Raw genomic sequence first — 25,347 nt, forward strand, 5'->3', positions numbered from 1 at the left:
TCCTGAGTGTCTGAGACTACAAGTATCAAGCAGACCCAAGTAACATTGAATCCATTTTATAGACATTTTTGGAATACCTGTGCATGACAAAACAGTCCCATCTTTGCTGAATCACTGGCCTCCAGCCCACAACACATACATGCCTGCATGCACGTGTACACTCACGCGTGCGCGCGCGCATGCGCGCGCGCGCGCACGCGCACACACACACACACACACACACACACACACACCTCCAAATCCTGCTGCCCACATGGAAACATGGAGGAGTGGTGGTTGGTAGCCTTCTAGATCATGACTGAGGAGCTATGAGGTGACCACAGAAGCTGAGCAGCCATGCGGTCCTGCCTGAATGAAAAGAAAAATGAAACGTTAACTAGAAAAAATCAAATGGAGACTATCTGGAGATGAATGCTCTCTAGATTGCTGAGGAGGAATTTCCTTTTCTGAGTGGCTGTCACTCTCTCGTGTTCGGTTGCATGTGCCTGCCACACAGGAGAGACCTGTACCCTGCCTGCAAATCATTCCTCTCCCTTTACCTGGGGCACTAACACCCCCATGGACATTCCCACCGGCTGGGACACGAGTTCCCCATCCGGGAGGCGGCCCCCAGTGGTCTGCGTAGCTCAGATCCCCTGCTAGCTGGATATGGTCATGGAGGCTGGTACCATGTGATTCCCAGCTGGGATATTCTCTCCAAAGTCCCTTGAATCCTAAACTAAGTCTCCCTGTTCTCTGCCCACCCCATTTCTTCCCTGGCTCAATGGGACAAGACCAGGAATTTGCCTGGCTGTACAGACTGTGCATTCGGCCCCCAGCTTCCTGGCTCTCCCAGAGCCCTCCTATTTTATGACATTTCCCCTCCAACCCTTCTTTTCCCCGCCTTGCTTCCTCTGTTTGAGAAAACCCACATTCCCTTGTCGTCTGTTAACATTTAGAACGTCTCAAATCCACACTTGAGCTTTTTGTGAAGGAGTGTTTTGTTGTTGTTTTTTGTTGTTGTTGTTATTGTTTTTGCTTTTTTTTGAGACAGAGTCTCACTCTAACCCAGGTCCATCTGGAACTTGCCACATAGCCAAGATTGGGCTGGAACTCACAATAATCCCCCTGCCTCAGCCTCCTGAGTGTTGGATTGCACTCCAGCTCAGTGGCCCTTACGTAGGAGTGTGTGTAGATAGATAGGCCTTCTCTTCGGAGGTTCTGTGTGGTGCCCTCTGTTAGACCTGTCTGCACTGTGATATTCTGTTTGGGGGGAAATTCCAGGGATTTTTAGTGTGTCTTAATTTCTTTACTACCCAACACTCCAAAGAACCTATTCTCTTGTGTAAACCAGTGTGAGGGAAGTCTGAACTTGCTCACCCCAGGTGGAAGTTACTCAGCCAGGACTTCCCGAGATAAGTAACAGGTGTGAGGTGCTGCCAGCAGGCCCTTTGACAGCTGAATTGAGCCATAAAAGTTCAGATAGTTTATGCAGGTCTGCAGGAGGCCAGCTAGAGATGGCTAATCCTGGGCTTAAAATGTGCCGATTTCAGCCGGGGATGCTTACAATGAATTTTTACTGTCTCTTGTCTCTGGCCTAGGTGACAATGTTCAGATTGCCCCAGAAGTCAAAATTAATTTAGCTTACCATTATCCACGGCTTTAACCTCTTCTATTTGCTTTCGAGTAGAATCAGAGTTCATCGTCGTGATCATATGTTTCAGTGTCTGCTTTAAAATAGTACAAGATGGCCCATCCCGGGCATGAGAGCCCCTGCAACCCTCTTTAATTACAGTATGACTGCGAAGTCTGCACAGTCTGCCTCTAAACCGGATTCTGCTTGCTCGAGAAAAGCAAAGCGAAGCGACATGTGGTTTGTGAGTCTGCGAGTCTCCTTAGCCTGGCTTGCATTAGGAAGCTGTGGAAGCTAAATCAGAAAGCTCTCCAAAGACCAGCCGCGGCACAGGGAAGAGAGGACGCAGCGGGGAGAGACAGCTGAACCCCTCCAGAAAAGCACATTCCGGTATAAAGTGGGGGTCCTTGGTAGTTGAGAGTAGAGAACAGAAAAGCAAATAATTTTTAAAAGTCATAACTAAGACATACCCCAGTTAAGTCAATCCCAGATTTCCTCTTTGAAAACTATTCTAAAAATTAAAACCATGTTAAAAGACAAAAAACAAAAGCTCTAACTATCCATCATTCCCAGGCCTTCCTCTACGTTAACTGCTAGTTCCTCAACTACTCTAAAAAATAAAAATAGGGGCTGGTGTGTAGTCGGAAGATTTCCTGTGTCCTGCCTGGCCCGCGGACTATGCGATGGCTCAGTGGTTAGAGCACCGGCTGCTCTTCCAGAGGACCCAGGTTTGATTCTCAGCACCCACATGGTGGCTCACTATTGACTGTAACTCCAGTCTCAGGAATTCTGCACCTGTCTTTGACCTCTGTGAGCACTTGATGCATGTGGTGTGGTGCATAGACACACATGCAGGCAAAATGCCCGTGTGCACAAAATAACAACAACAAATGTCGAATAAAATGAGGTCTGCCACCAAGCGCCTCCAGGGAGGGCTGTAGCTGCCACACCTACAGAAGGCTGCTAGAGACAGCATGGCACAGACCCAGCCTGCTTTCTCCTCATTGCTCCCGGCCATGCCAATGGTGGCAGCAGCTACTTCCTCGCCATGCCAAAAGAGCTCGCAGTCCAGGTAATGCATGTATGGTTATAAAGAATTCCTCTGCACCTTGTATTTCCTTCATAATGTTGTTTTTCTATAGCTCCAGTGTCCCGGGTCATTATACATGTGACACTGTGTTTCCTTTCTGTGAGAACTCGGATTAAGCACCAGAAACAGAATGATATGGACTATATTTTATATATTATTTTATATTAAAAACATACTACACAGCCAGGCAGTGGTGGTACACGCCTTTAATCCCAGCACTCGGGAGGCAGAGCCAGGCGGATTTCTGTGAGTTCAAAGCCGGCCTGGTCTGCAGAGCAAGATCCAGGACAGGCACCAAAACTACACAGAAAAAAACCCGTCTCAAAAAAACCAAAAAAAAGGGTGGGGGGGGATATAGCTCAGTGGTAGAGCACTTGCAAGTGCAAGGCCCTGGGTTTGATCCTCAGCTCCAAAACAACAACAACAACAACAAAAAACCATACTGCATAGCTGGGTGGTGGTAGCACACGCCTTTAATCTCAGTACTCGGGAGATAGAGGAAGCCAGATCTCTGAGTTCGAGGCCAGCCTGGTCTACAAAGCGAGTTCTAGAACAGCTAGGGCTACACAGAGAAACCCTGTCTCAAAAAAGCCAAACCAAACAAAACAAAACAATGCCACCATACTGTGCCTCATGAGAGGAGTCCTTAGGGATCAGATGCATGTCATTTTGAAGGATCTTGGACTAGTATGAAGATGCTTCTTGATGTTGCTTATGTAGCTATTTGGCCTCTTTAAAGAAAAAAATATATACGTATTTCACTTATTTCTTTTAGGCATGAGTGTATGCAAGTGTATGCATGTTCATGTGCACACAGATGCACATGGGAGTGGATACATATGTACATATATATATGTATGTAGAGGTCAGAGGTCAAACTTGGGAATGCTTCGGTTGCTGACTGCCTTGCTTTATTGGGATAAGGTCTCTCACTGATCTACTTACCAAATCACTGGCTAGCCAGTGAGCCTCGGGGATCTTTTATTTCATTATTCTACCAGCAAGGGGATTTTAAGCACGGGTGCCCCCATTCTGCTTTTGAAATGTGGGCTCTGGGGACCTGACTCGGGTCCCTCATGTCTACAGGGCAAGCACTCTCCTGGGAGCTTCTTCCCAGCCAGCGCTGACTTCTTTATTTTTTGCGTGGTAGCTCCCTCTGAAGAGGCTGTTTAACCATATTATCAGATCCTTTTTTTAAAAAAAAAGGCATCAAGCCAGGCACCGGTGGTAGTGGTGGTGGCGCACGCCTTTCATCCCAACACTTGGGAGGCAGAGCCAGATGGATCTCAGTGAGTTCGAGGCCAGCCTGGTCTACAGAGCGAGATCCAGGACAGGCACCAAAACTACACAGAGAAACCCTGTCTCGAAAACAAACAAACAAACAAAAAGTACATCACTTCACATCCCCAAAATGCAGTGCGGCATATGGCGTAACATCCATCCTGTATGTTGCTATCACTCTTGACTCAATTGCTCCGCACTCTCAGACGCACTCTCCCCAAAGGTAGAAGGCTGGTGAGGTAGCAGTAGCTGGTGGTGGGGCGCTTGCCTAGCATGCATGGAGCCTAGCTCAGATCCCCACGTAACACCCCGCACTCTCACACAGGGCAAAGCCTTTCGGGGGCTCCTGGGAACCTATCAGATCCCACTGTAAGAAGACTAAAGCCTCAGAAATAATGGGCCATAACGATGTGGCTTAGTCTGTTCTATCCACACTGTAGTCAGTCCTAAGCTGCCACTAGAGTTTATGTGGGAGGAAGTGGATTCTCCACAAGCCTACGTTCCTGGTCCTCATAGGCTGCTGCTACTTAAGCTCAGCCTCATCTGCAGTGAATTTTTGTTGGGCAGCATGTCTTCAGAACTGCCCGTGGGCGCAGTCAGACAGCTTATTGATTCTGTGGCTGCTTCCTCCCCCCTCCTTTTCATTGTCTCCACCGAAGAATGTTAGTTGATTTTTTTTTCTTTAATGTATTATGGTCCTATGACTTGAACTGTTATCAATTTTATCTGACAAGTTTGTGTGGCTGCATTATTTCAGTGTCTTTGGCTCTCAGGAGGTCATGTGAGGTAGCAGAAAGGGTTATACAGAGTCGCAGTGGAACAGATCTTGAGGTCTGTCCTTGGTGCCACGTAATCTGACGTAGCTGGGGAGTGGATGGGTGAGCCGCTGACTACATGCAAGAGTGATATCTGAGTGAGAACATAGGACACACTGATACTGGCTGTCACGAAGAGGCAACAGAGCATCTGTCCTGCAGCCATCTCAATCAGCCAGTTGTGTTGCGTTTGGACAATCAGATGTGTGTCTGCAGAGATTGGAATGGCACCATCAACTTCAGAAATTCAAGGAATCTCCACCGCCGGGGAGGCGTTCCTAAGTGTTATTTGCCTTGGAGCTACACAAATGTTTGGTTCTGCAGGTCAGCAAAGTAATATATTATCAGTGAGCTGCCCTAAAGGAGGCTGACAGCCATTGTTTCAATGTTGGCTGAAACAGCCTGGTATTCAGATTCCTAGCATGTTCATCTGTGTTCCAGGGCTGCTCCTCAGGGGAAAGTTAGGGAAGGCAAAACATTTTACTCGGCCGTTTATCAGTTCTGCCATGCCGGGTGTGACAGCACATGACTTGTCCCGGTATCCTGGAGGCAGAGGCAGGCAGATCTCTGGGAGTTTGAGGCCAACCGGGTCTACATGGGGAATTCTGAGCCAGCCAGAGCTATCCAACAGACTGTCTTGAGAAACAAAATCGGCTTTAGAAACAAATCGTACAGTCGCTCAAGAGGACATGCGGATTTTAACCCAGGCTTTTCTACTAATGTATCTAGCTGATACATTTGAATAGCAATCCTCCCTTTTCTTGTTTGTAAAATGTGGGAAATAAGTTCCCCTTATGTTTTTTAGGAATTAAAAAAAGATATGTACAGGACTGACTTGAGTGCCTAGGATACAACTGCTCCGTGAGGGAAAGCTCCAGTATGTAAGGAGGGATCCACTTGGGTTCTTGCCCAGTATATCACCAAGATAATGACACCACATGATATGCCCACAATAGCTCTATAACTGTTCTAGGAAATAAAAAGCAGGAATAACTGTTCTAATACATGTTTGATGCCCCGTTCTATGCTGATGTAGTCTACCACTGCCTCTGAGTCACAAACTGCTCCCTGAAAAGAAAACGCTGTGCCAGGCCCTCAAGGAACACCACAAGGAAATACTCCTTCTCCACAAAGGGTGTGGATGATGTCTGAAGTTCCAGGTCAGCCTGGACCCCATCTGTACACCCAGCAAACAGCGTCTCCGCCCGCACTGGGCATTGTGAAGAACGCACACACAGCCACTGTTTGCTTTCTCCGCCGCCACCTTCCACCCTTAGCCTGGTGGTCAGGCTCTGCCTCTGCCTAGGCTCACTTCAGCGTCACCGTTTGAAGTCCTGTGAGACTGTTGCTGGTCCCCTTTCCCTGCTGTGTCTGGAAAAATTATCTTTGAGTGTAGCCCATAGCCAGCTGCCTGCGGTCTACTCTTATCTTACAGTCTTGCATCTGAAGCGGAGTCAAAGACTGTTGGATTGGACAGTTTTTCCTGGAGGATCGTTTGACTCTTGAGGCGCCGGGAAAGAGTCCACCCTGCTGCCTGGCTTCTGCGCCTCCCCTAAATTAGCCGCGTTAGTCTGTTTTCTCCATCATTGTATCTTCACTGAGCGTGGTGAGCTCTCAGGAAGCATCCAGGTTAGAGACGAGATGGCCCGACCCCAAATTATCAGCTGACTACTCGAGGTGGGATGCTATTTGCTGTGGTCTGTGTTAATTCTGCACCGCAGCCCTAACCGTCTTCATTGAGAAAAATAGCTGGACCCTGAGCCCTTTGGGATGGGATGACAAGGGCGAACAGGAGCCTTGAGGAGCGCCGACAGAGCTAGAAAGCACGTTTCTTTCGTACTCCGTGTAGCTCGGTGGTGTAGAGCTTGCCACACACGGTCAATTCAGTATCCAGTGTCTGTAACAGATATGTATGTATATGTATATATATTCCATTAATATTAACCAGGACATCCTGGAGATGCATACTCACTGGTGTAGATAGATTCTAAGTGGTCCACGGAGCCTCTGGTCTTTTCCATAGAGATACAGCTGTAGGAAGGGATCCTGTCACTCTGGGTCCTAGAATTTCTGGCAGAAAATAGTAAATAAATAAATAAAACGGTGGAGGGGCTGGCCTGAAGAAGACAGCAGCCCTGGGGGGGGGGGGACTAGTGAGGTACGTGGAGCCGTGCGGACACAGCAGGGCAGCCTGCTGGACTGTTGTGAATTCAGACCTGAAGTAGGGGTGAGCCAGGCTGTGGGTCAGCACAGGGTCAGGAGACAGCCCCGCAGGGCTGCAGACCACCCGTTTCAGAGCCAGCGAGGAGGTGTGACGAGTGGCGGGAGACTGGGGGGATGCCCTGGACAGCAAATGGAAAGGCTTCCTTCTTCCCACGGAAGTAGGAGAACAAGTCCGAGGAAGAGATCCTGAGTAAGAACGTGATGTCCCTCGAAGGAGAATGGACACAGGAGTGGGGGACTGTTTGCTCTTGTCCCCAGGCACGAGGCCTGCAGGGTAGACAGGAGACGTGGGGCCTCGACGTGTGCACGGGTTTGCCACCCAACCCTGTGCTCAGAGCAGTGCCCACCCTTGCCGGGAAACACCAGAAAAGAGAGGGATCTTGGCAGTCGCTGGAAAAGTGTAGGCCAGGAGGGTGCAGGAGCTCAGAAGGCTCCGCCCACGCCCCGCATGACAAACAGGGAGGGTGTTGCTTTAGAGATCAGGGCCTCAGAAATCAAGATGAGCCTATCCGTTCAGTGCATGTCGGATCTCATAAGCCAAAGCAAAAACTAAATCCCTTTAAATAGTAAAACTAAACCTGGAAGCCAGGTCTGATGTATCATCCTTATCATCTGGGTGCTAAGGAGGCAGAGGCAGGAGGATTGCTGCAAGTTCGAGGTCATCCTGGTCTCTCCAGTAAGTTCCAGGCACCTGAGCTACATAACAAGACACTGTTTTACACACACACACACACACACACACACACACACACACACCAAAAACTTACACATTGAACCTCAAATTAATTGACTTAAAATTATTTTTTTAATTTATTCACTTCTGGTGTCTGTGAAAGTCAGGGGTGGCTCTTCTCTCTGGGGTCCCATCTCTCCTTATGGGGGACCCAAGGATTGAACTCAGGTCGTCAGCCCTAGTGAGTGCTGTTACATACTGAGGCATCTTGCGACCCGACTTTTCCTCCTCCTCCTCTTTCTCCTCTTCTTCCTCTTCCTCATTTTCCTCCTCCTTCTCTTCCTCCTCCTTCTCTTCTTCCTCCTCCTCACATAGTAGTGAAGTTTAAAGATGTTTGTAACACACCCGAGACCGGACAAAGCTGAGGCAGTTGAAGGTCAGACTCTGAGGCAACTTTGTCAATTACACTGGACACAAGTCTGTTTGTCCAGCATGTCTTTGGGTGTGAACAGAGGTATCCGAGAGTCGTTGGGAAGGAAGGGTAGAGCAGGCCAAGGTGGCTGCTGGTTTTTACTAGCTGTTGTTACCTGAACAGACATCAGATAAGCAGCCCAGGTCTGTATTCTTCACCCGGTTGTGCCCAGGTCTCCGAACAGCACCGCTCTAAGCGCCTACCTGGTGTTAGTGTCGAGGTGGGCAATCAAACTCTTAGATAAAAATCACAACAAAAGCCACTAGAGCTGATGGAGTGCTGGGAGCCGGCAGCTTGGCATGGAAGAGGCTGGGGTTTGTGCGTGCAGGACCTAGCCCAGACTCAGCCTCTTAGAGGTGGGACGCTCACCATCACAAAGGCTGGCTAGCCTTCGGGAAGTGAGCTGTCCCAGTGTTAGCAAGTACCTGCTGAGAGAATAGGCAGTTAGCCCCCTGACTACAAACCCTGTGCACCAGGGTACTTTGAAGTGAAGATGGCCCCACTCGCTGAAGTAGGGGTGGGGGTGGGGGATGGGCAGCTGGGAGGTTTGGAGTCATAAATACAATGGAATGATGGAATGGAGCGTAGAAACTGTTGAAGAACCGGTGCTCTCTAATCATGATGCTTTAAATATAATCAAAGGGTAAAGGAAGTAATTGGAGACCTCGTGGAGCTGAAACTTATCATAAGGCTCCATGAAGGCCCCTAACTCCAGAAAAGCCTTGCCACCTGCCTTCCAGCCCTTCCCCGGGGTGGAGCAGGCTCAGCTAATAGGAATGAGAGCTTCCAAATGCTCAGTGGTCTCCCAGGCCACAGCGGAAACATTGGGTTCCAACTTGCAAGGATGAGACGGCTCACTACAGTTACTCATTCCTCCAGCGTTTGCCCTGCTGATCCGGACAAGAATGGTGACTGATTCTTCCACAGATGTATGATTGGGGGACTCTGCGCATTGTGAAAACCACATTGTGTCCTACACCGTGCCCCTACCGAAGACTAAAAGCCGTACTTGTTCGTCAGCTGCCTCTCAAAGTTACGTGAATGAGATGACATAATGAGTATTGCAGCCAGTTCTCTCTGTTTTCAGTTTTAAAAGACTTCTTCTAATCAGAAGTGTGTTTTTCCTGAACACTGACTGGCATTTCATTCTTAATGCCTTTAAAATGTTTTGAAATCAAGAGCAATACAGCCTTAAAGCTAAGAAGGAAGTCTATACTTTGCTTTTGTGTGTGCATGTGTGCATGCCTGTATGTGGTGTGTGTGTGTGTGTGTGTGTGTGTGTGTGTGTGTGTGTACCTGTGGGCGACCATTTGGAGGCCAGAAGTTAACACTGGTTGTCTCCCTCCACGGCTCTCTCTACCTTACTTTAGAGACAAGAGTCTCTCACTGGACCTGGAGCTTGTGGTCTCAACCAGACTGGCTGGTGAGTGACCCCCTGGAAGCTGTGTGTCTCTCTACAACCCCAGCATGGAGGTCCAGATGTGCTTGGCCACAGTTGGCTTTTTACACAGACGCCAGGGATCCCAATTCCGGTCTTCATGCTTGCCTACCAAGCCCTTTACACAGTGAGCCACCTCCCTAGCCCAGGAAGTGTTTTGCAAAGAGACTTCAAGGTCACTATAGGTTTCCTTATAGCCTGTGCTTTATCTCTTTCTACCAGACTCAATAAGCTGGCATTTGACAAAAGACTAGCTCTTTGTTTCTCTGCCCTTTTTTTCTAAAACAGCCCATCCTTAGGACAATGGCTGAAGCTTAGAAACGGTGTTAAATGGTGTTAGAAGTACTGGGATAAGGTATGGACCTGAGAAGAACGTGGTGTAAGAATCATTTATTCCCTTGGGCTCACTGCACTGCTCTCATCTGCGCAAGGCACAATGCTCGAGAGCACAGCAGTGAACTCCAGAAGTTCCCCCAGAGCAGAAGACAATGACGCAGTGACTAGGCACCCAGTGCCAGGCGGTGCTAAGTGCTGCCAGCGAGGCCAAAAGGGGCGGGTGACCCCGCGAGTACCGCAGGGTGGAGGAGGGAGCCAAGCCCTGAGAATTTCTGGGTTTCCTTTCTCAGCCCCCTAAAGTGTGATCTCGAAGCAACTGAATATTCCCCCTACCTGAAACAAAAGGGTACCAGCTGGGGGCCTTGCTCTCTGTCTGCATAAATTCACTGTTGACAGTGGTGCAGCCTTTCAGGGCAGACGAGTGTCTGTTTCATTCAGATTGAAAGTTCGTAGGAAGTTTCTGACGGTCCCCAAACTGCTTCGCTGGCAGAAACACAATGGGCAAGTTGACAGTACCTGTTGGAGATGTGGCAAACGGTATTTACAAGTAGTTACCTTGTAACACGCCCACAGTGGCTACATTTAACACTGATAAGCCTCACTACAGGATGTAGTGGGAGTATTTGTGGGTCAACATTCAGTGTGAAGCCAGTCTCCTTTAAGAGTTCTTCTAAGTAGGGTCAGCCCGGCCGCCTAGAATCTGTATTTTACTGACAAGCCAGTTTAGAGTGTGATGTAAATCAGTAGCCGGTTACACATTTGTTCTGAGGATGCCAATAGCTGATGAAGTCTTCTTCCCTGAGAAGTTGCAACCGAATGAAGCAGGAAAAGGGAAATTTGAGGTGTGGGGCGGGGTGACACTCTGCTAATCCCAGCATCTGGGAAGCCAGGCTAGGCTACACAGCAAGTCTGAAGCCAGCCTGGGCCGGATGAAAAACCCTGTCCAAAAATAAAATAAAAACCACACAAGAAAACGACTCAGATACAGATACCGTGGTGAATTTCACGGTAAGGTGGGTGCATGAGAGTGTTTTCCACAAATCCCCGTGCCCTCAGGCCAGAGGTGTTCTTTGGAAATCATCCGGAAAACCTGAATCCACTTGAATCGCAAATAATGATTTGTGATGTCTGAACTAGTGTTTTCAAACTAGTCTAACAGCAGAGCCAGGACCTTTTTGGTCTCTGTCACTTTAAAAAAGTAGCAACTTAAAAAAAAAACTCAGTTTGTCCTCCGCTGCCTCGCGCTGCAGCAGAGATAACAGAATTTGGCCACACAATTATTTACTTGAGGGATCTATTTATGACAACCTGTATATTTTTAAATCACAGCTACAATAGGCTATTGTTCTCTATATAAATAAATATATGCTGCAAAATCGTCATCCTGAGTTTTAAAGTAGGAACTGCTGGCATTCACGGTGCGTTTATTTGCTGGCAGTTTAGGGAGGGTGGAGCACCTAGTGTTCCTCGCCCCTTTGCTGGCATTCCCCCCCACCTGATAAGGCTGTTGTCCCGATTAAAGCTTGTAGCGCAGGAGAATCGTGGATTTCAGCTGATCACTAATTACTAATGATCATTACTAATGATCATTCCTTTCCAGGCTCGCCTTGAGGTCCAGTTTTTTGCTTCTGAGCCCTTCCTGCAGACAGCTGAAGCCAAATTCCTCTCTTAGAGCCCCTATAAATAGCACAAGATTAACATGAACGAGCGAGGGGCGTTTTCTTGTGTTTCGAAGATGATAGTTAAGAACCCTTACTCGCTACTTAAGTGCGTCGTGTGCTTGACTCTTTTGCTTTTGCTGTTATTTACTGCTAAAAAATAAATCTCCGGCTCTAAGCCGCAGGAATTGCTTTTAAATGCAAGGAAGTCCTAAGCAGGGAGAATTCGTATGTTAATGAGCCCTTCCAAGTGAGAACTGGGGTAAACGAGCCATTTGCTGGCATTGTTATGGACAGCGTGGAGATGATTTGTGTAAGCTGTCGCCCTGTAAGGCTAGGGGTGTAGCGCCGTGGGGGAGCGCCTGCTCAGCGTGTGGGGCCCTGAGTTCGAGGCTCAGCACCGCCCCCTCGCACACTCGCCCGCGCCTGTGGCGGCGCGTGCACCTGCGGGCGGGGGAAGTTTACAGAAGCAATCGGGGCGTCTGCAGCGCGCCGGTCACAGTCCGGTGCGACCGGGAATGGAGCGCGGCTGGCCACGGGGCTCCGGCGTCTGGGTAACTTTCGTAGGACTGCCGTACGGGCGGGCGGGTGCCCCGGTGGACACTTGCCAGAGGACGGTCAGCGTGACAGTTCCTGGAAAGCAGGCGGCGCGACCAGCGGCCCAGAGCCGGAGCCGAGCCGGGGGTTGGGGGGTGGAGCGCGGAGCGGCGCCGAGCGCTGCGGGCCTGTGCGCGGGGACCGGGTCGGGGGCGCGGGGGGCGCGGCGCTGGCTGGATGCGAGCGCGGGGCAGGGACGGCGGGGACCCGACCGCGGGGACCCGATCGCGGGCGTGGGCGCTGGCCTCCACCGTGCTGCCCGGGGCGTGGGGCAGACCGGGACGAGGCTCCCCCTTGCGGCCAGAGCCACCGCCGCTGCCCGGGCGCAGGGCCGAGCCTGCTTCCCCGGGACTGGGTGGCCCCGCAGCCCTCCCCGCCGCTGTGTCCCCGAAGACGGGGACATCCTTCCTCCAAGCCCGTCTTTAAAGGCTCACGTTAATCCGTAGGCGGATAAAGCAGGCGGTGTGCGGAGTTTGTTTTCACAACTCGAGCCGTGTCGCGTACTTAGGGAAGTGTTTTCTCGGGAGAACGCGTTTCACGAGCGCTGTAAGTTTCACAAAGGGGATGTTGTTCTGGAGCCAACAGGTGACGGGGTGAAACCCGAGTCTGTGTGTATACTGGAGTCAGGTCTGGCCGCCGTTTCCTTGGGCCGCCGCCGAAAATAGAAATTTAAAAAAAAAAAAAAAGCCAGTAAGAGATTGACGGGAACACAGTTTTAAGAAAATGTGTCTCCCACTGTGGAAAATGATGGTCTTGGTAGACATGGCTTTGCGTGATTCGTCACAGGCCACAGCATGCAAGCGTAGATCTCTCCAGAAGTGTCTCTGGCAAAGCACCATGCCTTGTCATGGGATTTCCTCCTTTTGTTAAGCAGACTGACTCCTACTGTCCTGGAATGTATTTGTGAGTGAAGTTAGAACGCTGTCGAAGAGGTTCACGTTCCCTCTTGGAAAAACTGGATAGTATTTTGGCAACGGGCGGCACATCACAGCTGGGAAAATGGGCAAGTTGGGTGGAGGTTTACCTGGAAAATACCCATTGGCAAATGCCCAAATGCCACCGTTTGCTGGTGTAAAGTGCTTTTAAGCAAAGGAAAATTGCATTAGCAATCTCCTGATAGATATCTTTGTTAGGCTTGGTTTTCCACCACAAATGAAGCCGACTTGGGTTCTGTTAGAAGTGACTTTTGTCCCTAGTAGGCCACAGGCAAGTAGTATTCTTGGGGTGTGTGTGTGTAAAAACTTGAAAGAAATTATAACATTGTGTGTGTTTACTGGGAAATTCAAACTTTGATTCCAACGCTTTTGCTCACTCTGGGTTCGTGTTAAGGACGTCATGAATGGAAATGTGTCTATCCAAAAAGCTGTCTATAATTTGTGTTTTGAAATCAGAAGTGTGCAGGCTTCTGTACTGTCCGATTGGTGCCTGGTTACGTTTAGTTGACCTGTATGTTTAGCCTGTTAGAATGAGAGTAATTTTGAACAGGGAACCTGGAATGACAGTCTGTGCATGAAGGCCTTGCTAACTAACTGATTAACAAAGAAGCTGTTCAAGTTTGTGGCTCACAAGGTGGCAGTTAGCAGCAGGGGGCACCTAGGGAATTTTAGCCCAAATGACTTCACAAATCACTGTCTGTTCAGTAATCAAGGGTTTCATAAAGATCCTACACTTACTTCACAGAGCAGCTGGCGTGGAACTTCATTGGGAAGTATTAACAATTAAGGAGGATCTTAGACATCATATTCATGGAAGCATTGGTAGTTTTAAAGATTTATTTATTTTATGTGTATGGGTTTTTTTTGCCTGGATGCACATATATGTGCACTGATGCTACTGATCCCCTGCAACCGGAGTTACAGACAGTTGTGAGCTGGCTGCCATGTGGGTGCTGGGAATTGAACCCGGGTCCTCTGGAAGAGCAGTCGGTGCTCTTAACCGCTGAGCCATCTCTCCAGCTCCTCAACTGTTTGTTTTAGATCTGCATAATTTGGATGTGATTTGGTGAGTTGGTCCAAGAACATGATGACTGACGGGAACCAGGGCAGAGCTGACAGAATTATAACCTCCTGCAGGTACCATCTCCCTGGGACTCTGACTTGCCTTCTCAGTTCTCCTCCTATCTCCCAACTGTACAATCTCAAAACTATAGCTTCGGTTCATTTCCCCTTCCCCGCTAGTGTGTAGGCTTCCTTAGGAAGCAGGTGCCCCTCCCAGGTCTCTTTTTCTTCTTTCCTGGTCAGGGTTTTCAACGTCTGTCTTCTTGGAGGGGCAGACACACCCTTTGGTCGTTCCCCGTGGTGGTGTCAATTTAAAGTCTCCAGCCTGGCAGGGACAGTTCTTGGCAGTCAGATCAAGCACCATTCTTTGGGAGAATCTGTCTTCCAGGAAAATACCTTCTCCGCTGCTGCTTCTGGAACTTTATAGACTTTATAGACTTGGGGGGGGGGGGACACGCTCTAAAGGAGTCGTTCTCAACCTGTGGCAGGGTTTGCATATCAGATATTTACATTTCAGTTCATAGCATAGCAAAATGACAGTTATAACGTAGTAACGAAATAATTTTATGGTGGGGGTGGGGTCGCCACAACATGAGGTCACAGCGTTAGGAAGGTTGAGAACCACTGACTTGGAGAAGCAGAGGCAAAGGCCGATTTTTACATCTCAAGGTCAGTCGGAACACTAACCCTTAGTTGTCCTATGCAGAATAGAAAAATAAAGTGATGGCTAATGACCAACTAGCGCAGGAAAAAAAGAAAAGGAAAATAAAGCTGCTCTCTGGCTGAGTTAACTGACACCTTCTCATCCTGAATATCACCAGCAGCAACTCCTGTGCTGATAGAGGAATGCAGGCCCTCTCTGTAATGTACAATTTTCACTTTTGTTGTTGTTGTTGTTTCAAGACAGGGTTTCTCTGTGTAGCCCTGGCTGAATTTGTCCTTTCAAACTTTGCCTAGTTTACAGACTATTGAAAGCAACCGATTTTAAAGATTTCAAAGGTATTGGTTGTGGAAAAGGGGTAAGGCTACTTAATAACAAACAACCGTGGTGGGAATCAAAACCGGACGGCAGAGAGCCAGGCGTTGTGGTAGATCCCTTTAATCCCAGCACTCAGGAGCCAGAGGCAGGTGGATGTCTGTGAGTTCGAGGTCAGTCCTGTCTGCAGAATGAGTTCCAGGACAGCCAGACCTTACACAGTGAGACCCTGTCTTGAAAACAACAAAGACAAACAAACAAACAGACAGACAGAGACCCCTGACTGCAGGGAGGACACACACACCTGCAGAAAGTTTGACAGGAACCGGAACATCAAAGGCCAAAGCCTGAACCCGGGACTCCAGCTCCTTGTGCTGGGATGACCCCAGTCTACACACAGTCTGGGTGAACAGTGGGTTTCTAGGTCACCCAGCTGGATTCTATCTCCCGTTTCTGGAATTCTGAAGCTTGTGCACTTTCCACTGTGCTCAAACTGAAAACAAGCGACCAGCCACAGGCTCAGTCCTGTAATTTACACCCGGGCCGCCACAAGGAACGAAGGACATATGTAACAGAATTTGGAACCGTTCCTATCACATGGCTACATTTACTTAACATTCTGGCTCCTAATGGAATGTCACCTGACTCCCTTTTAATTTTGTTTTTAAAACGTTATGTGTATGGGTGTTTGGCCTGCATGCACGTCTGTATGCCATGTCTGGGCCTGGTTCCCGAGGAAGCCAGAAGAAACCATCAGATTCTCCGGGACCGGAGTTACAAGACTGTTGTGAGCCACCGTGTGGGTGCTGGGAATTGAACATGGGTCCTTTGGAAGGGTAGCCTGTGCTCCTCACCACCGAGTCATCTCTCCAGCCCCAGTGGCTTCCTTTTTGATGTGCCCCTCCCCCAAACCCATCAGCAGTGACCTTTAATCCTAAGAACCAGTGGATGGAATGGATGGATCGAGAAAGAGAAGACCCCTCCATTGTGTCACTGAGTGGATGAGGTCAGACGGTGACTTGGGGACAGGTGCCCTTCATACACTAGCAGCTGAGCTATTGCTCAGCCTGCTCCGGAGACGGCACATATGCCCTGTGTGCGCTCGTGACGGGGTCATGCCCAGGATCAGTGTGGGAACCGGTAGAAGCTGCCACCGAGGCTGCTGGAAGTGGTGACCCTCCTGAGCTGTAAAACAGAAGTGGTATCCCAGGACGGAGGCACCCTGCCTTCCCTTGTCATTAACATGGTGGGATTCCAAATGTCACTTGTCGGCTTCGAGAAAGTTGTTTCATTCACAGTGGAAGTCGCCTCCTCCTGTGGTACATACACCACAGTTGTAACTTTGGTTCTGTGTATTTGGAGACTTCTTTCTTGGTTGCCAAGTCTTTTGTAGCCTTAAACCATCTTTTGTTTTGTTTTGTTTTGTTTTGTTTTCTCCAGACAGGGTTTCTCTGTGTAGCTTTGCGCCTTTCCTGGAACTCACTCACTTGGTAGCCCAGGCTGGCCTCGAACTCACAGAGATCCCCCTGCCTCTGCCTCCTGAGTGCTGGGATTAAAGGCGTGCACCACCACCGCCTGGCACCTTAAACCATCTTTAGAAGGGAAGCAGTTTGGTGTGTGCTGAAGTGACGTCAGGCGGTTGTGAGGACCAAACTCAGGCTCTCTTCTAGAAAAAAGAGCAAGTGCTCTTAACCACTGAATCATCTCTCTGGTCCCACAGTTGCTGTGTTTGGAGACTTCTGAAAGGCCCCAGAACTTCAGAACTCAGTTTCCCCAACACTAAACACCAGCTCATCCTCCCAGCGTATGACTCCCTCCTGGGTCAGATGTTCCCTTGACAGTTATATGATGATTGAGAAGCCCGACATTTACAGGCTGTGTGCGTGGTTCTTTCTAAATGGTGCAAGTAGCTAGCTAGTCTTCCAGAAAGAGGGGCGTGGAACTGTTAACACTTTCTATGGCTTAGGTTGTGTGGGATACTCCCATGATAACCCCTAAAAAAAAATAAACCAACTGTACCGACATCCAGCTTGTTTCTCACTCAGATGAGTCTGCCCCAAGGCTCCTTAACTTCATGCCCCTGGACAAACTGGTCCTGAGGCTCAGTAGGTGTTGAGTGAGACACCCCCAGTTCAATCTGCTTCATACAGTACTTACATATTAGAATGCTAACGGTAGCAGGTAAACTGGCCACGCACCCTAGTGGTCAGATCCGAAGTCACCCTTCGGATGAAACTGAACGACTATGTTTTCCTATGATAGGTAAACTCTTCACCTTGTCAGAAAGTAAGTCTTCAGGGAAGTTTGTTGAAAGGCTGGAATACCCCTGTGAGAGTTGAAGTTTAAGAAGTGGCCAGTTCATCCAAGTAACTAGTGGGGATGGTGACATTTTACAGGTTCACCTCCATCAGGGTGGTGATGCACCCCACATTTTCAGAGAGTACAGCCATAAAAGGGGATTCAGATCTTTGGCATTCTGCATTGTTGAGCAAGTCTAGGAAAAAAAAAAAAGGTTTGTCATCACTGATAGTTTCTTCTGTTTTTTTTTTTGTTTTTTTGTTTTTTTTTTTTTTCTCCTTTTAAGATAGAGTAGCATTTAATTTTTAGGTTCTTTTGAATATTTTCTGCTATTCCCACCCCACCCAGCTCCCAGCCAGGTTTGGCAAACGGGCAAACGCTCCTATTTCAAACTTCAGGTTAAATTGCATTGAAAGGATCAGTTCTCCTGGAGGGAGCCCGTGAGTTACTAATTAGAGTCCTAATCTCTAGACCTCTTCCTTTGGCACATGGAGGTGGGTCTTCCAAGGCAAAAGGGGAAAAGACCCAAGACAGCTTCTGACTTTCATTAACCCACCCCCCTTTATTGAGGGGGTGGCCGGGGCTCTGTTTGGAGAGCCTTGCCTAGGACACAGTGGTCTGCACCTGTGTGAAATGGCTGGGTTAGGAGGTGCTAGCCTCCCGATGGTGCTGTCGGAAATGAGGCTCCCTCCCTTGTGTTGGGGTGGATGAAAGCCTGCTGGGTCACCATCTCTGGTCACTCTGCTGAGTCACCATCTCAAGAATGACCGCAGCCAGGAGACAGGTCCTTTGTGAGCTCTTCCAAGTCTGATGTTTAACACGTCTTGCTTTATAAAAGGAAAACTAAAACTTGATAGCAAGTGAATATCACCACCACCACCCTCTCCCCCCCCCCCCCGCCGCTCCCTCAAGTGTTTAGTGTTGCATTGAGAGAATTGCTGAAACATTACTTCACCTCGAGCCGGGATTGTTGAGGATTTCAGCCTTTCCCTCAAGCATAAACAAATGAGAACATTTACGAAGACAGAAGAATTCCTGACATCTGACTTTGGCTTTAGTCCTTGTACAAGTTGCTTGCTGTCCTTGAGCCCCCCTCCTCCACAGTGACTGGATTGGACCAATCACAGTGTTCTTTTATAGATTTTGATTTATGTATCATTATCTATAAAGCAAATTGGAGTTCTGAAGGCTCTTGTTTTCTTAGTGCCTTGTGTGAGGGATGATTTTTAAGAACTAGAAGACAGAGATACTACACAGTGCCAACAAAGCTGACTTCTCAGAGTCAGGATCACTGCCTTACCCCTTTTTTGTCCTTTTTCTGAGGGTGGCTTTATACTGTGAGATTTAACACCTCACTCTGACCAATCGTGGGCTGGTTCCATTTCACACTCAATAAGCATTGCCTAACTTTTCAGTAACCGTTGGTTGATAATGCGATTAAACATCAAGTCTCCAGGCTGGACTTTACTGTGACATGGTGCTGCTGTATTCTGTATCCCCTTACTGTTTGTTGAGAGAATTCACTGAATGGCTGCTTGATTCAGGCTGGTCCTAATCTGTGTGTAAATCAGGTTTGGTGCCAGGGATTAGAAATTTGCAATGTGTGGTTTGGCCCAGGGGATCCACTCTCTGGAGTCAGTACTGCCTGGAATGGGAAACTTGCTTAGGAACTATGGGGGAACCAAACAGCAGCGTCTCTGCAGCCATCTTTCTGGGTTGCTGATGGTGGGCGAGGCAGACAGCCCAGTTCCCAACATGTCTTTCTAAACACTTAAGCCCTCACAGGATTTCACTTGTAGGTAAATTAGTCAGCAGAGTGGTTTTCTTGAGTACTTGCCAAATAAATCATGAGCAAGAAGCATCTTTCAAAGGCAACTGAGAACTGGCTTGGTGGCCTTTTTTCTTTGGTTCTGGGCTGGTTAAGAGGGATCACTTCCTAATTGTTGGAGTGGCACTGGGGCTTGCAAGTGACTCCAGGCATTTGATCCCTTTCTCTGGGCCCACCAACATGTAAACAGCTATTAACTGCAAGCTCTTGCAAGAGGAGGGTTTTTACATTCGTTTCTCCTGTCTTACCCACAGCAGCCATTGTTGGATGTCCTGTGACCGAGAAGCCAGGTTCTGAACCTCGTTTATTATGCCTTTGGAGATGGAGCCCAAAATGAGCAAACTGGCCTTTGGGTGCCAGAGAAGTTCCACGTCGGACGATGATTCCGGCTGTGCGCTGGAAGAGTATGCCTGGGTTCCCCCAGGCCTCAGGCCTGAGCAGGTAGGAACCCAGCTGTCATCTTTGATTTTGCTTGCCAGGACTTCTGCGTGGAACCTCGCTCTTCCTTGGCTGGATTTGCTTTCTCAGGTCCGCTTTGGTTTCTTAGTCAGATGGATCCCATCGCCCCACGGTGCTCCTCTGCTCCTACCGTAATTAATGAAATGCACGGTACCGCGGGTGTGCTTTTTAGTGCTCTCGAGAGTCACGCTTCAGGGAGGAAGAGGGACTTACCTGATTTGGATTTCTTTTTCTTTGATGGGGAGGGAGCAGGGGCGGGGTGTGTCTTTTGAAATGGGGTCTCACTGTGTAGTCTTGGCTTGCCTCTGACTCACAGAACTCACAGAGATCTGCCTTCCTCTGCCTCCCAAGTGCTAGAATTAAAAGTGTGTGCTGCTATGCCCAGTTCTGATGTGTTTCAGAACCCCAGTAAGAACAAGAGGATAAAAGGAGCACCTCCTGGCCAGTGCTCCCCAGTGCTCCTCTGTGAAGAGGATGCAGTCTTGATAAGTGCAATGGAGACTAGAAAAGCCTCAGTGTGGCACTTCCTTTATATTGCTGTTTTAGGCATGATGGGAATAGTCCGTGTGCCTATTTTTATTTCCCAATATCGTTAGGATAATGTTATTAAAAACTGTTGGTAGTAGGTCTTACACAGGCAAAGTTATCCTTCAAAATGGAAGATCCCAGCCTGGTGTCCGGTAATCAAGTTACCTTCCTCAGAAGGTGGGAGGGAACCCCTTTGAGATAAGGTATCCTTACACATTCAAGAGCCAGTGCCTAAGTGGCTGGTAACAGTAAGGTAATGACAAGCAGAGGTATGCTGGTGCAGCAGTTAGGGAAGGGGGAATTGGCCAGACTGTCTTTCGGCGAGAATCCCTTACATCTTAGATGGTGTTTGGAGAAGCGCTGCCCGCAGATGAGTCCCAGGGTCCCCGATACCTTCTGAATCCTTTTGATTCCATCTCAGCATGGTGGCATCCTTTGCAGCGTTCATCAAGGGATATTCCTAAAAGACAATAGAAACCTGAAAATGGCGCTCCCCTTTCAAAGTGAGCTGAGGCCAGCTCAGCGTGGCCCTTCTCTTGCTTCCTTGGGGAAACTGAAGCTGGATCCTTCAGATAACCCCCGTGGAAAGCCTGTGGAGCAGATGCTAGAGAGGGCCATAGAATTTAGAGAGAAAGTCGAGTCTGCCTGTTGAGAGGCTGGATCTCGGATATCTGTCGCACCCGCCTGTGTGGTTGGTCATTTTTACAGAATTCACCCAGGAACTCTCCCGTGGTCCCTCAGCTGACCTTTGCAAGACTGGGGAACAGGAACCTTCAATGTGCGCCTTTGATAGCGCATAATTTATGAGGCCCTTAATTGTCACTACAAATTGCATTCCTGAGGAGCAATTTAGCAGCTGGATGCTAGTTGACGCCAGCAGATGCAGGTTTACACCGCTGCTGAGTTGGCTCAGCTGGTCCCCTCATTAGCTGCAGGGGGGCAGGACCCTGTGAGGAGGGAAAGGTGAAGACCAGCCGCTCAGACCTTCCTTTTGTGTATTGATGGCATCCATCCTGTGCTGCCCCCGCAGATCCAGCTCTACTTTGCCTGCCTGCCAGAGGAAAAGGTTCCTTACGTTAACAGCCCTGGAGAGAAACACCGGATTAAACAGCTTTTGTACCAATTGCCACCACATGATAACGAGGTAACGTAACAGGAGGAAAGCCAATTAGTAAAAAGAAAATAAATAGTAAGCATCCAGGGGCCAGCTCTTCACTGGTGAGGCCTCTCTTTGGCCTTTCTTAAAAAAACGTTACCTTAAGAATAGGCTTTTCCGGTTTTTTTTTTAGGAGACTAGAGAAAAGTATCACAGCAGGACACTTCACACAAGTTGTTTTTGATAGTATTTTCAGCCACCCACCAATTATCGGCTTTTCCTTCCATGTGCAGGGCCTGAGCTCTTCAGGGTAGTTGAGGACTGAAGACCTGAGTGCCTGTAGAATGTGGGGTGAAAGTGCCAATTACCCAGTGTCAACCTTCTGTGGAAGGGGGCGGCCGGCGTTCTTGCTGATAAGGACTGCAATTAGTTCACATTTAGAAAACAGACAGTGTGTGTCCCTTTTCTAGAGACTGAGGTCCATTTCACTTTATTTTTTTTTGAGACAGGATTCGGATCTCAATATGTAGACCAGGCTGGCTTCGAACTCCTAGAGATCTGCAGGTCTCCGCCCCTCATGTGTGCTGGGATTGAAATTGTGAGCCACCACGCCCAGCCATGCCATATTATAAGTGAGGGTTTGAGGCGGGGGCGGCGAGGTTTACTATTTTACCTTTTGAAACTCTGGGACTGAAGAATGAATGGTAAGGCCGGCTCCGGCACACACTTCCGTTCTCTTCCTCTCGAAGGTGAGGTACTGCCAGTCTCTAAGCGAAGAGGAGAAGAAGGAGCTGCAGGTGTTCAGTGCACAGAGGAAGAAAGAAGCCCTCGGAAGAGGAACCATCAAACTCTTGTCCAGAGCGGTGATGCACGCCGTGTGTGAGCAGGTAGGCCTTTCTAGAGTGAGCAGAAGAAGGTGGGTGGGTGGGAGTGGTGTGGATGGGGTGGCCCAGAGGGGAGCTGATGGCTGGCGTGGATGCGCACCCTATAAAAACTCCTGCAGAAAAGAAAACAAAGCCAATTTCATAACAATTCTTACTTATTGTCCGCATTGCTGTGTGACAATAAGAGTTGTCAGTCTGTTTGATTGGCACTGTGCCTTGCAGGGCGGGAACCTTGTATTTAAAACGTACTGATAGAAGGAAGACATTTTTATCCTTTGCTAATGGTTCTCAGTAGGAAACGCACCCCACAGGAAAGCCTCTACAATGGGATCGGCTCAGTCACACTGGACAGAGCTGGGAAGAGTGTGATCTAAAGTTGCATGGCCATTTCATCAGCAGCGGGAGGAGACAGAAATTAAAGCTATCCTAAAAAACCTGTAGTTTATCCCAAAGCGGGAAGAGCTGAAAATCCAGTCACTGAACGGGAGGACCCTCTTAATTTCCAATCTTTGCTTCTAGTGTGGACTGCAGATGAACGGCGGGGAGGTTGCAGTGTTTGCCTCCCGAGCAGGCCCTGGAGTCTGCTGGCATCCGTCCTGTTTTGTGTGCTTCACCTGTAATGAGCTACTGGTCGACCTCATCTATTTCTATCAGGATGGAAAAATTCACTGTGGCAGGCACCACGCAGAACTGCTCAAACCTCGCTGCTCAGCCTGTGATGAGGTAAAAAAAAAAAAAAGGTCATCCCTTAATGATGGGAAAAATAAGACAATAGCCAATATTCCACTGTTCACGACTAAGCAAAATATGTGTTTTTTTTTTTTTTGTTCTGCTTTTGTTCTGTGTTTTAAGATAAAGCTGCCCATTTGCAGTGGAATTCTGTGTAGCTAATAAATAGAGGGCAAGCAGGTGCTTTTGCTTGCCCGTGGATGATGTCTCTGATGAGCTGTAGGGAGAAAACAATGCTGCAGAAGAATATGTAGAATATGGTCTTTTTTATGTTTAATACAGGAAAGAAAGAACTCAATGTAGTAGACGAGTTGTATACAGTTAGCAAAGGTCAGAAAGACGATCTGAATTAGTAGAGGGCATAGCATAAAGTGGATGACAGTGTAAAAGGGATTTCTTTCTCTTACATTATTATTTTTTTATAAAGATTTTGGTATTTTTCATTGGTCACATTGGGCTAGGCAGGCCTCAAACTTACTCTGTGGCTGAAGTGAACTTTGAATTCCTATTCTCCTGCCTCCACTTTCCAAGTGTTGGGATAATAGATACACACCGCGAAGCCCACCAAACTTTTTTAAAGTAACTTTAAGTTACGAAGAAGTTGGAAAGACACTCTAGACAGCCCCTGTCCACCTTTCTCCCCGCTCCCTGGTGTTAGCGTCGACCCTAACCGTGCTGTGTGTGTATAGCAAGAGTGAGAATTACCATTTATGCAAGAAGCCGGGCCTATACCTGTGGGCTCCATTCAGATTGCTTTTGCTTTTTTTTTTGTTTTTTTTGTTTTTTTTTTGTTTTTGTTTTTGGAACCATCGGTGAGTTTATTTTAGGACTCCAGGCAGTCATATAGGAAAAGGACATTATGGGATTCCCTGCAGTTACGGTTCCTCCTCGTGTCTTCTTCGTCCTCTTCAGTCTGGGACAGGAAGTTTTCAGTTTATACATCCACATGTGTATTTCTATAATGAAATATAAAGATTGCAAAGTCCTTAATGTGCAGGTGGCCGCTGTGTCAGGCGAGGCATTTCCTACACAACTGTGTACACAATCCCAGCCTCACCGTGGCTCTATGCTCACTCCACAGACGCTTGTTTCCCATAAAACATACACAGACCGAAAGTTACTTGACTGCTCGTGTGTGCTCTGCCACCAAACTGGGCCTCGGGAACAAAAGTGTGACAATGAATTCCACCTCCAATGAAGAAATGTTCTTTCAAGTTTAAGCAAGCTTTTAGTTTCCCCTTTTCAACACTGCCAGTTTATATTCTTGTAGATAAATTTTTGTCAATGAAACGAAAATACTGAATGAAGCCTATGTGTCTGTGGCTATTTATATAGAGACACACATATTACAAAAAAAACATGTTTTTGTAACAGTTGACTCTTTTTTTTCTTACATGTATGATGAACACCAAGAGTATAAACACAGTATAACCAAAGTCAGTGGGTCAGACCATCTATGGTGACAAAGGTATTCCCTCACAACACTCCGGAGGCAGAGGCAGGCAAATCTCTGAGTTCAAGACCAGCCTGAACACAAGGCTACACAAAGAAACCTGTTCCCCAAAACCAAATAAACAAAGCGATACACTCTTCCAACCAGCACAAACCACACAAGTAGAAAAGAACGATTACTTTTTGAAGCCATCGATGATCTGATTAGGATTTAACAGAGAAATTAGCTGTAGAAAATTAGAGCAATTAAAGAACATACTAGAACAAGTTAACCTTCCACATCAAAGGCCCCCTTCAACTTGAAGCCATTGTTTTCTTTGTAAAAGTTCAGAGCTCGCAATTTAAGGCTTTGGCAGCAAACAAGCAAGGACGGCTTGGGCCTGGACTTACGCCTTGACCAGGAACACACTCTGTCTCTGTGGACACTGTTCTGACACTTGTAAGCACTCACATTGGCCCTTCACAGTCCGCACCCTGTCACTCAGCTTTGTCCACCAACCCAACTGGTCTCTTGGTGCTAAGTTCCAGGAGCAAGAGCTTTTCCACGCCGGGCTTGGTGGCCTCTGGGCACCCTGTGGGTGGGTGTGTCAACCTTCGAGTTTTACCTCTTCTTACTCTGCTGTGAGTTTTCACTTCCGTTTCCTGCACCTAGCTGCCTCACTGCCTACACACTGTTCTCCTCTCCTCATTCCTGGGTCTTCTCCAGGCGGCTATACTTGCTCACCATGTACCCCAAGATGCCAGGGCCAGGCAGTTAGGCAGACATGAGGTGTGTGCCTTGTTCCACTGCTAGAATGTGGCCATTTTATAAACACACACACACACACACACACACACACACACTCCTCACCATCTCCTTTCACCAGATGACCTAGAGGGTGTGAGCTGCCACAAAGGACACCTCC

The 25,347-nt window shown here is 48.2% G+C and overlaps 1 protein-coding gene across 3 annotated transcripts in view; it reads left to right on the forward strand.

Annotated features, from left to right (window-relative positions):
• Prickle1 (prickle planar cell polarity protein 1) overlaps nt 1–25,347 on the forward strand; it is a 96,797-nt gene that overhangs the window by 65,000 nt on the left and 6,450 nt on the right. Inside the window, exons 1-5 of one of the 3 annotated variants that reach the window (XM_028869286.2) lie at nt 11,531–12,152; nt 19,549–19,735; nt 21,312–21,425; nt 22,127–22,264; nt 22,781–22,984. In XM_028869286.2, coding sequence (XP_028725119.1) covers nt 19,604–19,735; nt 21,312–21,425; nt 22,127–22,264; nt 22,781–22,984 — 588 coding nt within the window. In that variant the 5' untranslated portion in view covers nt 11,531–12,152; nt 19,549–19,603. Of the gene's footprint in view, nt 1–11,530; nt 12,153–12,472; nt 12,742–19,548; nt 19,736–21,311; nt 21,426–22,126; nt 22,265–22,780; nt 22,985–25,347 lie in introns of those variants that run through there. The other 2 variants (XM_028869287.2, XM_028869285.2) reach the window with 2 other exon arrangements.

Source organism: Peromyscus leucopus, chromosome 20, assembly GCF_004664715.2.
Source record: "Peromyscus leucopus breed LL Stock chromosome 20, UCI_PerLeu_2.1, whole genome shotgun sequence".
In the NCBI taxonomy this organism is placed as follows: domain Eukaryota; kingdom Metazoa; phylum Chordata; class Mammalia; order Rodentia; family Cricetidae; genus Peromyscus; species Peromyscus leucopus.